The 16,300-nt window shown below is 33.6% G+C and overlaps 1 protein-coding gene across 1 annotated transcript; it reads right to left on the minus strand.

Moving 5' to 3' along the window:
* Positions 1 to 4,435: 4,435 nt before the first annotated feature.
* Positions 4,436 to 10,852, minus strand: LOC120352185. The gene is made up of 3 exons (XM_039431894.1): positions 10,577 to 10,852; positions 9,584 to 10,016; positions 4,436 to 4,496 (listed from the first exon to the last, which is right to left on the minus strand). The coding sequence occupies exons 1-3, from the start codon at positions 10,833 to 10,835 to the stop codon at positions 4,436 to 4,438; spliced, it is 753 nt and encodes a 250-aa protein (XP_039287828.1). The 5' UTR covers positions 10,836 to 10,852.
* Positions 10,853 to 16,300: the final 5,448 nt, after the last annotated feature.

A 16,300-nucleotide genomic window follows, 5' to 3' on the forward strand; every position in this document is an offset into this window, starting at 1 on the left:
ACATTAAATGGCGGAGGACTAAGATATTCAAATTTTATGTTAATTTGAAAGTCGGAAATAAGAATTGTAAAATTGAGAAAGGAGAACCATCACTCGCCAGCCAAATGCCACCATGAGAGGACCCTAAATATTTTAGAGCGTAATACCTTGCTATAACTTGTAAAAGCTAAAGTTAGATCAAATTATTAAATTTCTTAAAAGACTTTGTGATGCTCTTATAAAGCAGAAGTCATTTTCAATTTCAAATAATTTTGTAACCCCTTGGAAGAGACGATTCCGGCTACCATATTCCAGGACCACCAGGAGTTGGATCGACATCGGCGGCTTATAAGAAGATTTTCGACACGTGAGTGAGAAATATTGAATTAGTGATGGGCGCCCTAGTGCTTCGAATTTATCTAATAATCAAAGCTAGCTCGTCGAAAGGGTTTTATTATAAATTAAGAATTTGATAAAAAATACTTGCGCAAGTAAATATAGTATTAAAGGTATTTTATTAAAGGAGTAAATGAACCAATACATTTCAGAAAATTCTATTGAACCAAAGAAGTATAAAATCTAGGCTATTAAAACATATTCATATGATCTTTAATTTTTGCAATATGATTTGCGATAGTTTGTTATAGCTCTAATTCACTAGATGAATTGCTCTACCTATTCCATCAGGTGCCGAATCTTGCACCCTGAGATAAAATATATATTCAATACAAAGAAATCTACTAAGTACTAGAGAATTAATTATATATATATATATTTGGATTATTAGTTGCCAATTTATCAAGTTGATCTTAAAGAACCTATTTTTAATTGAATTGTCCAAGTCGACAAGTATTAGCAAGCTCATATCGCAGCTACATGCAAAAGGATGCATATGATTTTAAGATAAAGGCACATGGTAATGATTTGTGCCATAAATCTAGAGTATAAAGTTTAGCCTGTGATATTTTACTGATTTCAATTATTGTTCCATTTTTATTTTATATTATATTTTTTATCGCTCTTTATATATTTTTGCCTCGATCTATTTTTTGCATTATTTGTTAATATATGTATCAAATTGTTTATGGTGTGCAATTTATTTTAATTCCTCAACACTATAGTATAAGTATCGTATTTAAATATATTTATTTTTTAATGAATTACAAGAGTTATAGGGGAAGCTCATATCTGGGCCTATAAAGTTTTTAATGAGACTGTATTCTATTAAAAAACCACGACCTAATTTAATTTTATAATTATATCAAATATTTCATGCTCTACCGACTGATGCCAAGCAGGAGGCTACTCGTTATTTAAATATAAAGAATAACGTCACAGTGTGTGTGTGTGTGTGTGTGTGTGTGTGTGTGTGTGGTGTGTGTGTGTGTGTGTGTGTGTTGTGTGTGTGTGTGTGTGTGTGGTGTGTGTGTGTGTGTGTGTGTGTGTGTGTGTGTGTGTGTGTGTGTGTGTGTGTGTGTGTGTGTGTGTGTGTGTGTGTGTGGTGTGTGTGTGTGTGTGTGTGTGTGTGTGTGTGTGTGTGTGTGTTGTGTGTGTGTGTGGTGTGTGTGTGTGTGTGTGTGTGTGTGTGTGTGTGTGTGTGTGTGTGTGTGTGTGTGTGTGTGTGTGTGTGTGTGTTTGTAAGAGGGGTCATACGGGGAGAATTGTGCTCAAGCACAACACGAAACGGGGAGCGGTTACCAAACGGGGTGCGCCCGTTTGGTACCCCAGTGTGCATCCACTCAAAACGACTTCTAGGACTGTTCTGAATCCGAATCACTACTTTACACACTTTTTCCCAAAATCACCCCATTACGCATCTAGAGTTCACATACTTGCGCTTACAGAAAAATCCACCAGATCCACGCCACATTCGTCATACACACATTCATCATACACTCTTCCGGTAGGACCTACTAAACGGAACTCTGAAGTGTGTATGCTCCATGAGTATGTAGCCTACGAAATGAGGTGATCTGAGTATGCCTTTTGAGTTAATATCCTACTAAATGGGGTACATAACCGGTATTTATCTTCACATATTCGTCTACTATGTTTTGAAAGTGGAAGTCTACAGGTTTTATCTTTCAAAGGAAGTCACTGGAAATTGGCAACACTGTCTATAGTCAAGTCAATGAACTTATATTGCGAGATCTGTATATGGATTCTCTACACTCTCCACACCACGTGTTATTATTAAAAAACAACAATGATTCAAAAACCTCGTACCTCTCCCTTGATGTTTCCAGCAAAACTAAGGGAGGGAAGCTAGAACTCTCTACAATTTGAAGCATCATTGCTATTCTATTGCTATTCTATTCTATTCGATTGTGCTTAGAATTTTGATATGGTTCACTGTTTATTTCAATATAAGTGTTTTTAAATTATTGAAACACTGACACAATAATATTGTTGTATAAGCTGTAAGGAATGAGCATGGGATTTCCACAGTTTCAGATTTTTCACTTGATTGTAATTAAATTATATTACTGAGAGTATTCACTTAAAATAAATAATAATTATGTTCAAAAGGGAAAACATAGGGAAGATTTGACAGAAGAGGAATGCTTTGTATTATGAGTTCATACTATGTAAATTAATTAATTAACCTTCAATTCTAATCAAAATAATAAAAACGAGACTCTTCATTATTTCTCGAGGAATGATTAAACTTAACACTGTATTATAATTGTAGAACTTGATATAATAAGTACCATACTACCAATTTCTCCTAAATAGGTTGGATAGTATTTTTCACCTATTAACCTAAGGAAAGTTATCGGCTCCAAAATAGTAGATTCTTGATAAACTATGAATGGATCTATCGCCTATGAATGAGAAATCCAGTTTACAGAGCAAACCAACTTATAATCTTCAGAAGAATATTGGCAATATACAACACAAATCTAAAAAAATAATAATATTACAAATACCCCCCTCTTGACATAAAAAATTTTACTGTTTGAAAATTTAAAGAAAAAATTACATTGAAACAAATGGAAATTGTTGAAATTAAATTCGAGAACAGTAACAATTTTTTCTATAAAAACATTACATGTCATCCTATAATATTGAAAATTATTATAAAAATTCATCAATAGCATTTGTTATATATTTCTAAACAATATTTCAAAATATAGGATATCAAAATTACTTTTGATTTAGCTTTATAATTTAAAGGAAAATATCTCAACGGAAAGTTTAATATATATAAAGAATGGTTTTTGAAATTGCACATAAATTTAATAGATAGAAAAATTCAATTTTTTATTTCATAAAAGAAATTTAGTATGTTGAATAGAAAAAATTATTATCATTTTTTTTTAATGAATTGATGAATTGTTACATTTAATTTTCACATAAAATTTCAATAAATGAAAAAATGTTCATTTCTTTCACTATTGACACAGTTGATTATATTGATGCAAATTTCGGAAAACAGTCTGTTAAGGCACTCAGTATGAATTTCAGTTAAGTGTGACTCCAGTGTGATGACATCAGTGTTGGGCTGATCCGAATACTCGTAGTGTTGGGCTGATCTGGATGCACGTAGTGTTGGGCTGATACTTGTAGTCGACTGATGCATATCAAATTCGATACAGGTGACATCTCAGTTAGCATTGCCTCATGCTTGTAGTAGACGGCTGCATACCAAACTCGATACAGGTGACATCTCAGTTAGCATTGCCTCATGCTTGTAGTAGACGGCTGCATACCAAACTCGATACAGAGTCACATAAATTTTGTATCATATAATTATACAATGTACATTTCAGGCTTGAAATGACAATGTAATTCGTTTTTTGGAAAAGAGATAGACACTGCATACAGGATTAACTTAGGTGAGGATTAATTTAGGTAAGGTTTGATTTTTTGATATTTTCAGCTTTCAAGGTTTAGAGTTCTGCATACAGGAATAATTTAGGAGAGGATTTTTTGAATCAATTCTTTCATGATACTGTGACTGTTATTCTGAATTCAAAGTTGTGAACGTGAACATGGATGGCAATTACCTCCAGGTAATGTGGTAGTGTTGAAGTTTGAGTTAGGTACATGGTCAGCAATAGGCGTTGGCATTGTCATTGGCGTATGCATTGGTGTTGGCATTGTTGTAGGCATTGGCATCAACATTGGCGCAGGCATTGGCATCGGCATTGTCGTAGGCATTGACTTAGACATTGGCGCAGACATTGGTGTAGATATCGGTGTAGTTATTGGCGATGGCATTGGTGTAGGCATTGGCATCAACATTGGCGCAGGCATTGGCTTCGACATTGGCACAGACATTGGCTTAGACATTGGCACAGACATTGGTGTAGATATCGGCATAGTTATTGGCGATGGCATTGGTGTAGGCATTGGCATCAACATTGGCGCAGGCATTGGTGTAGATATCGGCATAGTTATTGGTGATGGCATTGGTGTAGGCATTGGCATCAACATTGGCGCAGACATTGGCTTAGACATTGGCACAGTTATTGGTGTAGATATTGGCGTTGGCATTGGCATTGACATTGGAGCTGATAGTCAATTAATGAGTCACACTAGTTCGAAAATCACCCAAATGTTCTTAACACTCTTCATGGCGTTCACTTGTTGCTGATTTCGAGATTCACGTGATAATTATTTCAATGTTAATGTCCACGCTGTACCTGTTATCTTAAAATGCTTATAAACTAAAAGAAAATTTTGATTAGGCTACCAATACAATCTAATACACATGAAAATTATTTCTAAGTATATAATCAATATAAAAATGAAATTTGTTAACATCTTATTATACAGTCAGCAATACATATATTGTGAAATTTGGAGACATCAATTACAAACTTTTAATAAAAAAATAATTTCATTTCCATTTATTCACTGTTCAAATATTTTATGAAAAGCAAATTATTCAATACTATTAATCATCGTTTGTTGGATACTATAGTTTATTTCGACTTTTCAATGTTCTAAACACAAACTACATTTCATGACAAAACTTTACTATCAATCATTAAACAAGAAATCATTCAAAACATCAATAATATTTTGCTTCAAAGGCAATCAATATTCATAAGTAATCATCTGCATCTATGGCAATCAACATCATTAATCATTATTTTGCATCTATGGCAATCAACATAAGTAATCAACACAAAAAATATTATCTCATTACTGCCTCTCTAAGTCATAACCTCTGTTATTCCTTCTTTAGACAATAATGGGTTTCCATCTCAAAAAACAATCACATACCAGCAAAATTCTAATCAACAAACCCCACTAAAAATTCTACATACACTCCAGCATCCAATTCAAACGATAATCAATCATATCAAAATTTATAGAACAAACAGTTTTTAAAATTTAGAAAAAGATATCAATTACAAAAACTTTAGAGAAATTTTAACCTTTAAATCCTTTCAATTAATAATATGACAAGACGTTTTTATTTAATGAAAACATTATTATTCAAGTTAACTTTAATTTATATTGAACATCTCATATATATGGCGACACAATTCATTAATACTTTAAAATTTTGAAGTATTATTATTATAACAAAAGAATTTATACATAAGATTAAATTTCAGCATGTTCTAAATTGTACCATTTATTTTTTTAAATAAATTCAGAATTTGAAGACTGTATAACAAGTACAAACCATTTCAAGATTACAATACAAAGACGATCAAGATGGATAATGGGTAAATAAGTTCCCTAAAAAAATACAAATAAGAGAAAAAGAAAAATTGAGTAAATAAATTTCCTAAATAATACAAGGAAGAGAAAGATTAATAATGGGTAATAAGTTCCCTAAAACAACACACATTTCAAAATAAGTGATACATGATGAAAAAATATGTCACAAGCAAACAATTATTTACACTACAATGGATAGATTTTAGAAAAGTTAAGTTTTATCAACAATTTAAAGAGTAGGAAAATAAGCTACTATTTTAACTTCCAAAACTATTTCAGAAAAAAATACAAATTTAAATGACTATGGACAAGATTGGTTAAGATATGCATCATAGAAGAAATTTACTGAACATTACACAAAGACAGAAAAGAATCGAAATTTGAAAAGATTAAGGGCCAAGAAAAATAGGCTACAGGAGAGAAAAAAGACACAATTATGGACTCTTACCATACACTGCGTAGCGATTATGCTATTCTGAATCCCGGCATAACACAGGATTCCTAATCATAACATAGTGCTGGGGAATACCCTTTCATCATGTGATTCACAGTCATCATCTTGTAAGTAAGCAACTTGAAACAACCTTTGAATACTAACACATCAATGGTGACTTTGTACTTTGTTTTCTTCAAGAACATAATTTTATTCATGGGTTCATTTGTTTCAACAAAGCCATTTTGCTTACAAAAGTCAGTCATGTTCACTAGATAATGCTTTGCATACAATTTTTAAATTTTTAGTTGAAAGTTGAATTCATCAACTTGATACAAAGCAAGATTCATCTTGTTTACATTGTTCCTAACCTCTACAGAAACCTGTCTCATGTAAACATTCACTTTATTTACTGTTTTCCCAACTTTCAATTTGGCAATACTACTTTCTTTACTGTTGACTTTCAATAAAGACAACTCCCTACCTACTACATTACTCAATTCTACTATCTCATTAAGATTTACCTTTTCAATAACAGTAACTAGGCCTACATTATCTGAAACTTGAAATAATTGATTTTGTATCTCAACACTACTATCATCCTGCTTCAATTTGTTTTCATCTTCATGATTATCACTCAATGTTTCATGTGTATCTTTTAATAGAAAGTTTATACTAACCTGCTCTAGTCTTATACTAGTACATTCTTGCTTCATATCATCAAATCTAGCACTTTGATCTTGTTTCAAATTATCAATCTTAGCATTTTGCTTATCAAACTTAGCATTTTGCTTATCAAAATTAGCATTTTGCTCATCAAATCTAGCATTTAGCTCATCAAACCTAGCATTTTGCTCATCAAACTTTTGTGTTAGGAACGCTATAAGATTCAGATCATTTTTAATGTTTGCCATTTTGTAATATGCACTGATATCTATTCATTAAAACTTGACCACTCCAGAACTGACCTCCCATTCAGCAGTATACCATTCATAACCTATCAAGATATCAGCCTACTAATAATTTTTCATAACCAGGGATATATTTTGTAGTTTGAGTCCCAAACCAGGGCAGGCACGTAGCCAGGATTACACTTTGGGGGGGGTCCGGGGCCGGGGAGGGCTTGCCCCGCCCCCTTAGGCTTGGGGATTCCGGGGGGCTTGCCCCCCCGGGTGGAAATTTTTGGTTTTTATGAATTAAAAACTCATGTTTTGGTCATTTACAGTATAATATACATGTATAATAAGTAATACATTTTATTTATAAAATTTTTGTAAATTTTTAATAATACATTTTCATTTGTTCATTGACACACAAAGCAAAGTCCGTCTGGAAGTTTTACAAAAGTAGTCGTCTTTTCTGCTTCTTTGCCATCACGTCCAAAACTGCTTCCGCGTCAGGGTGCAACTGTGGGTGACAGGAAAGTACAGCAAGTGAACTCAAACGCTCGTTGCTTGTTCTATTACGAATAAATGATTCTATTCATTTCATTGTAGAAAATGTCCTTTCTACACTACAAGTGGTAACTGGAAGTGTTGCAAAAACCTGAAGGAGCTGGTAAATATGTGGGAGAAAAGACTTGTTGCATGATTCCATTACTTCTAAAATGTCTGAGGGTTTCTTGACATTTTTTGATGAGTTGCACCATACCCTGTATTCACCTGTAAGTGTAGTAAGTGAGCTGTCATCAGGACTATCACTGGACGAAAGGTAATCTAACAGGCATTCCAACATGTCTTCTTTCTCTGGCGAAGCAAATCCTGGTAATAATGCTTGGAAAGACTTTATGATGTTTTCATTGTTTGAAAATCGTTCTTTCATATTTGTTATAATGCTATCCAAACATGGCACAAAAATTGAAACTCGAAAATACTCTTCAGTTGACTTAGCAATATGATTAGAGGGATGTTGTTGTCGTTGATTTATTCTTGGTGCTTCTAATTCCCTATTAAATATTTCTTGAGACATAGTTGTAGCACGGTTGAAGATATCTTTAAATACTTTATCAGCTGAATCTCTTAGGTCTTGTAACGACTGAATAACCTCATTAGCAGAACTTACGAATGCTGAAAGGTCGTACCTTTTGTGCTGGAGGTATACTGAAAGGGGTAAAGTTATGTTGAATATTTTTTCACACACTAACAAAGATAATAAAAAAGTGCTTTTTTCCATTGCCGCTTGAAAGGTAGCTGCAGCCCCAGCACTTTTTCTACTTGAGTTGGAAATTTCCTCAAGACTTGCATACACAGGTTCAATTAGTTCTACAAAGTCTTGAATGCTGGTGTGGCTGGTGTGGTGAACCGAGTGTCACAAGCTTTACTCAATCGTGTCTTTTTGTTATCCGGCATATACACCTGAATGGCGTCTTTTAGGGTATGATTTGCAACAGAGTTTTTTCTAAAAAAACCGCAGATTTCTCTTACTATGTCTAAAGCATTTCTAACATTATTTACAGACATGGCATTTGACAGTGCTAAATTTAATCTATGACTTGCACAGTGGACATATAGTGCTTTTGGGTATTTCTCTTTAATTCTAGCATGGACACCTTTTTCCTTACCACTCATGTTGGAAGCACCATCGTATCCCTGGCCCACGCACTTGGTCATGTCTAATCCCAAGTTATGGATCATTTCCAAAATCGATTTGGCAATGTTTTCTCCACTCAAATCAGAGATGGATGAAAACCCTAAAAAATCTTCTTTTATAATAGGCTTATCATTTTGGTTCCTACTGACGTATGGGATACATAATGATAGCTGTTCAATGGAAGACACATCCATAGTTTCATCAGCTAAAATGGCAAAGCAATCAGACTCGTTTATTTGTTTTACTATGTTTTCCTGAATTAATGATGAACTCACGTCGAGGATTTCATTTTGTATATCTGGACTGATATAAGTTGCATTCTTTTTATTGTTCAAAATATGATTTTTTAACTGGTGATCTCCTGAGTTGGCGCGAAATCTCAATAAAGCCCGAAATTTACCATCTCTTTGACAAGGCTTCTCAAGAGTGAGAGGGCCACTGTCATTGTCACCTCTTAATGGGAGTTCATTTTCGGCGCAGAACAGCACAGTTTCAACAATAGGCCTCAAGTGTGCCCTATTTAGTTCTCTCTCTTTTTGCCTTTGACTGATAAGTACGTCAGGAATTTCCTTCATTTCTCGGGACATAATTTTGATAAAATTGTCAACTTTTTCAACATTAGTTCTATGGTGTTGTGTACGATTATGATTGTCAAACTTTTCAATGGCGTTTCTCCACCGTCTAAATGGGGCTTCTATAAAAGCGCCTGCTGCTTCATGATTGCCCTTACCGGTGCCACTAGCTTCACTAAGAAACAACAAACAATATTTACAGAATATGCCGTCACATTTCCTTGAATAAGCTATCCAAGGCCATTTTTTCACCCAGTGACTTTGAAATTTTAGCCGTTTCTTATTAAATTCTGTTGTTGGATAAATAAATTCGTCTGATGGAATTAACACATTAGACAATATTTGGTTTTTCAAATTGTCATCAATAGTGGTTCTTTTCAACTCACCTACGTCAAAAGTGTGTGGATGAAATATGCCAGAATTTAAAGGTTGTCTGTCACTAGTATCAAGTTCAGTAATGTCATCTTCATCAACAGCTGCGAGTCGTGGGGTTGAAGCTTCCTTGCTGGGTCCAGGCTCTGGCTCCGAACAGCTCACACCAGTTTTTGTAGGGGCAGGGGCTTTGTTGCTGCCGCTGGGTCCAGGCTTAGGCTCCAGACAGCTCACACCAGTTGTTGTAGGGGCAGGGGCTTCGTTGCTGCCGCTGGGTCCAGGCTTAGGCTCCAGACAGCTCACACCAGTTGTTGTAGGGGCAGGGTCCGTATTGAAAGATTGCTCTAGCTCCGACGAGGACGAACATGTAGTATTGGCCTGCTGCTGATCTGAAAAAAAAACAGTTTTTTTTTAGACATATGAATCAAAACTACAATAAAATAAACGGTAATAGTAAACTGGCACAAACACAACTAAATTACAATGATTTTCTTATTTTCTACATTTCAAAATTAGAATGTAGCAGGGCTGCCTGCCAACCCATAAGAAAACCCTCGATTGTAGTGTCAACTCGACGTGATACAATTACCATCAAGCTCAGGTTTTAGTTAGCTCAGTTATAATTTTCTAACCTAACTAAACCTGAGCGTGATGGTAATTGTGTCACACCGAGTTGACACTACAATCGAGGGTTTTCTTATGGGCTGGTAGCACTGCAAAATGGCGGCCGACGGTCCCATATTAACCTAACCTATTTTTACGACAGCCTATACTTTATGTTATTTTAAACCATATTATATGTAGTCCTTTTTTATAATATGCCTTCAATCTCCATAGTCCATAGAAAGTATTACACGTACTTATAAATTATATTGTCACAAAGTTTGCGACGCAAACCATTAAAAATATAGTAGTATGGGATTTAGTATTTACTTTATTCTTTACTTACCTACACTTGAACTTGTAGACTTTTTCTTTTTAAAAAAATCTAAAATTGACGGGTTATGTTGCTTTCGCTTCATACTGGTCCGGTCACAAACTGTCAATGAATGAATGAACTGAGAGAACTCGCGACTGCCGTGCCGAGTGCCAAGAGCGCGACTAACGTCTAACCTTGACTGGCGGTCACTGACCTCACCCCACCCTCGTACATCAACGGCGAGCATCAAGCGTGTGTTCACAGTGTTGCCTACTCGGCATATACACATGATATTTGATTTGTGGATTTTTAATATGTGGATCATCTCATCTCCAATGATGAATTACTTACCTTAACTGTATGATATTGTTTTATTTTTTTACATTCATAAAAATGTAGTAGTCCATAAAAATAAAACATTTTAAAAATTTCGGGGGGGGGGTCCGGACACCCAGGACTCCCCCCTTGGCTACGTGCCTGCATCAGGGTGTACCATTTTACTGTACTACCAATTTCTCCTAAATAGGTTGGATAGTATTTTTCACCTATTAACCTAAGGAATGTTATCGGCTCCAAAATAGTAGATTCTTGATAAACTATGAATGGATCTATCGCCTATGAATGAGAAATCCAGTTTACAGAGCAAACCAACTTATAATCTTCAGAAGAATATTGGCAATATACAACACAAATCTAAAAAATAATACCTTACACACTTAAACATCCTAGCATCATTACAAGCTGAAATACTTATCCAGTTATATAGTTGAAAACAATGGCTATAGGCTTGTATACACAAAACGATTTTATACAAAATTAGAACACCATAAAACTGTTCAAAACTCAATTTAAAACATTAAAATTTACTTAAACAGAAAAATATTCAGAGAACACAAAACCAGAACACATAGCCAGCCATCATTTTTTAGAGAGAAGGAAAAGCACAAAGTACAGAGCAAAGCCTTGTAGACACACCTCAAACCAGTGATGACGTCATGCACATGTCACCGTTATTAAATTCCAAAAAATTATAAATTACAAGTTTAGAATTTACATTTTACATTTGTTCTCAATAAAACTTTATTTCGAAACTGTTATTTTAAATTTATATATCATCTATATTTAAATAATCTATTAATTCTGTTTCTCTGTTTCGGTGATACCATGGAATGCAACACAATTATTTATGATAAATTCTCAGTTAAAAAGTTGTCCGTATATCGATTACTCTGATATTTACTATCATGTTTTATAGATCTCGAATTGAAGATTCGATTCCAATCGAGTAAAAATGTAATATTACATAAGAGTATGATGTATCAGGAGTTGTCTGAATCATTTCTTGAGTATACTATATGCAATCTCTCTTTCTATTCGGATTAGTTGTAGGCTATGTTCAAATTGAGAAGTTTGTTTTGAAATTCATAGAATTGACGAAATTCATTCCATATTATTATTTCAAGTGTACTCTCAATAATATTATTATTCTATAATCGATAAGAATTATTTGAAACTTGCTTGAATTCTAAAGCTGATTAATGCAGTTGAAGATTGATATAATGTATAAAACAATAATTGAACTTGTGAGAGGTAGAATCGTCTACATTTCAAGTCAGATTGAAAGCTTTAAATTTGAAAGAATTCTCTATCTAAGGGCCGGTTTCCGAGCTCCGGATTTAGCTAAGTTCACTTTTTATATGGTTCACTGTACATTTCAATATAAAAGTTTTCAAATTATGATAACACTGACACCATATTGTTGTATAAGCTATAAGGAATGATTATGAAATTTTTACAGTTTCAGATGTTTCATTTGATTGTAATAAAGTTGTATTACACATCAGAGATTGGAATAAACAAAATGGGGAATCCAACTTTGCAGAACATTTGATACCAGAAACAAATAATCACAAGTTTACAGTTAAGGAGAATGTTGAGTTTCTGCATGTTAATAACAAAGGCAGATCTTTGAATATTCTAGAGGCTTTAGAAATAACAAGAGTAATTAAGGAAAATTCCCAGTATAGTTTAAATGACCAGATTCATTTCAACCAATACAACACACAACAAATTTAGTTTTATCATATAATTGTAAGCATACATTAGTCAATAGTTTTTCCATTTACATATTTTTTGTTTTATTATCTTTCACACTTGTTTTCTTTGTTCTTATTTTGTACTGAAAGTAAATTTTGTTATCATGGTGATTCTGTTGCTTAAGCCGCCATTTTGTCACACCGTGGAGTGGGAGGAGACTGTCTAGTTGGGCCAATGGCAGGCGTTCATGTCCTTGACTAATAGCAGTACTCGCCTACTAGTATAAATTCTGCTGCTCTTGTATTCAGTTTTAGTTTATCAGAGATTGACAATGGTGTAATAACCGAAATTGGTCTTTCTAAGTATCAATAAATCTGTGGTTTTTGACAATTTCTTAGTCTTTTTCATTTAATAAGAATAAATTGGTGGCCAGTCTGATTACTTAAAGGCATTTTCAGCTGTAAACCAGTGGTAGCCTACATTGATAGTCACATTAGTATCGATTATAAGTACAATAATATCCCTTGGACTACCAACCTTCTTCACATACACGGAATACCAACTGGGGTAACTGGGTCACCCCAACAAGATTTCTGTTTTATAACTTTATTCTATATTTTTTCCATTAATTCATCTATGAAATGCATTACAAAAGCTTTTAATATGATTAAAAATAAATTTCTTTTGTTGAAAAATATGTTTTCAATCAAAAACTGACAGGACAAAAAAATTGAGCATTCTATCAAATAGATGTAGGGGAAATGTTGTCAAATAATTAAATTATGGCTATAGAGAAGCAATTTTTTCAAATTTAGATTTCAAGTGATCATTATGAATCAGGTTTGGCGAAAAAATGATAATTGGACATTAAATTTATATCTCATGCATTCCGATAATGGATGGAATATACCAAAAAATTGCATGACATGGAATACCAAGCGGGGTAATAGAGTTACCCCAAGGATAAATCTGCTAATAATTGAAAAAAACAGAGGAATGAAATGATTTTATGATAAGAAACAACTAAAGTGATATGTTTTTAACAAGTACTCAAGGTTTCAATGAAATACAACAACATTATCTACAAAAAAATGGGGAAAATGTGGGTTGGGGTAGTCCAATTACCCCGCTTGGTAGTGGAAGGGATATAGTCAAACTAAGAACGTATTATTATTTTTTTTATATAAAGATTACGCCCTTTTATACTCATCCTTACGTCCTATTATATTCAGTGTACATGATGAGACTAAATACATTATAATAGACATATCATCAGCTGATGAATAGTGCACGTGGTGTAGTGTAACCACGAATTGTATGTAACTCAAGTTAGTCTGTATACAGCTTGTGAGCAAGTTGAGTTTCATCAAAATGAACCATTAGGAATAATTGAATAACAAGTACTTGAACACTGATCTGGATGCAATAATAAAGTATAGATAGAAGTATGTAGATAAGAATACAAACAGGTAAGGTAGAAAGTAGGTACGGTAGTCGCTAACAGCTAAAACTGCCTTCAAGAAAGCAGACGGGGCCACTCCGGCCACTAATGAGGGTGATGAAGTTGGTTCAGAGGACAATAGAGTGTGACAGCCTAGAGTTAGAGGATGAATTTTTTTTGTAACAATAGCCCAGGGAACAGGTAGCGCGGCCCCATCTCCTTTATTTAATCCAAAGTTCCAATGACAAAGAAGATACATAGCCGAATTATTAGTATTCAGGTTCACGTCTGTTTGGAGCAAACCTAGAAAGTTTTCAGAAATGTATGATGTTTTTGAACAGGTCGTATTGTAGTCTAGTGGCCCTTCGCCGATCAGCAAAGATAAAGGTCCCAGACTGTTACATAGTATTTTCTCTTGACCTTTCTCTGCTTTCAACTCATGCTGAGCAGTTGCAAATCTTGAAGGAAATTAGCTGTTGGTGATAGTAGGATACCGTTTCCCATTTTCTTATAATTTTTTATGCAAAGCTTCTTTATTAAACCATTCCATCATTGAGCATTCATGAGAGCGAATAACGTTTTAAAATGATGCCTAAATTATTATATTTTAGGAAGCTATTTTCAAATTTTTTGGGTTTAATTCATACCTTACCGTACCGTTTTTTTGGGATTCAAATTCAAAATCTTGACTATAGACTCATCCAATCATTCATTCATTGATTTGCCAGAAACAAAATATAAAAAAAAGCTCAACAAAATAAAAATAATATTATGTTGTTGCACTAAAGTACATACTTACCCAATTAAAAGTTACAAAAACTGCAAATTTATTACCGTACATTAGAAATAATATTATTGAACATTAGAAAATAACAATTATTTGTGAGCAAGATGCAACAAAAATACAAAATCAGAAATAGAATAATAAATAATCAGGAATTATTTGTCATTATAGTTGTCAAAACTTCCACCTGGAGCGTTAAAAATCTACAGCAAGTGCAACAGTACAAAATTCCTCGAGTGAGGAAGTTTTCAAAAAGAAAGTAACTAACCTCACTTTAATTTTATAACCTCTATAAACTAAAATAAACCAATAGCCAAGCCAACTCGAAATTCGGGGTTAAAAGCTCTCGTATTCTGTTTTTTTTATATTCTGATAGGCAAGTATTTTATTTATAATCCTGGAATAAGATAAAGATAATCTTAGAAGTAAATGTAGTAATATTTTAAAATAAAACTTCAAATTATTCAATTCGTTTGTTAAAAACTTTAGCTTAAATTCCTAATAAGAATGCATTATGGTAATAATCCAGAATAAACGAATCCAGAAGTTTTATAAGGAATAGAGTAAGCATTAATAATTTCATGCTAATTTATTTTTATTCATTGGATACAGACAATATTATTATTATTATCATCAACATTTGATTAAAAGACTGGGGGTGCACCAAACCCCATTGTATGATGGTTCATGGGTCTCACTAAATTTCTGCTTATGCTAATACAAGCATTGAAGGCATGTTGCTTTGATCTGGCATATATCTTTAGGCCATATAGAACCTGTGAAATACCTTGGTTGTTTCACTATTCGCATTAAATGTTTATCTTTTACTACGGTATCATTCAGTATTATGCTCAATAGATTTATGAATCCTGAGCAGAACTATAAAGGGCTTAAGTAATCACCCTGGAATAATCCTTTTTTTCATTTATAGATTAAGACTTCAGATGTGGTGTAGATATGTTCAAGTAGACTGTCACACTTCACATTGACATCATATTCCTAAGTACCTCTACAATCACTGGGTTACATTTGTAGAATCACAGTCAAGTATGAATGAGGAACAGTCATATGGATTTTCATAGTCAATGAATGTCATATGAAAATTTCTTTGCCGTTTGAAGATAACTGATTCAGTTATAACTTGATCCTTGTAGCCCTGACTGAATTTTTTACATCATGTTTGCTCTTCTGCTAGTATATTATTTTTTCATAGGGTCTGCAAATCCGTTCCTTGATCACAGAAGTAAAAATGTTGTAAAGATTTTCAAACATGTGGGCCTACTAGGTCTTTATTTGGCTGGGTCATTGGTCCCTTTCTCTTTAGGTAGCAAGAATGTATTTCCTTTAAACATCCAACATGGGGCTACTACAGGATTGTTTATGATCTCAGTAAAAGCTCTTGCTATTGTTGCATATTCCATGTTAACCTTATTGAATTTTTGTTTTCAATAATTGTTTACAGCATCTGGTTATGGTGTTTTTCAGCTCTTTG

This window comes from Nilaparvata lugens, chromosome 7 (genome assembly GCF_014356525.2).
Source record: "Nilaparvata lugens isolate BPH chromosome 7, ASM1435652v1, whole genome shotgun sequence".
Classification (NCBI taxonomy): Eukaryota; Metazoa; Arthropoda; class Insecta; order Hemiptera; family Delphacidae; genus Nilaparvata; species Nilaparvata lugens.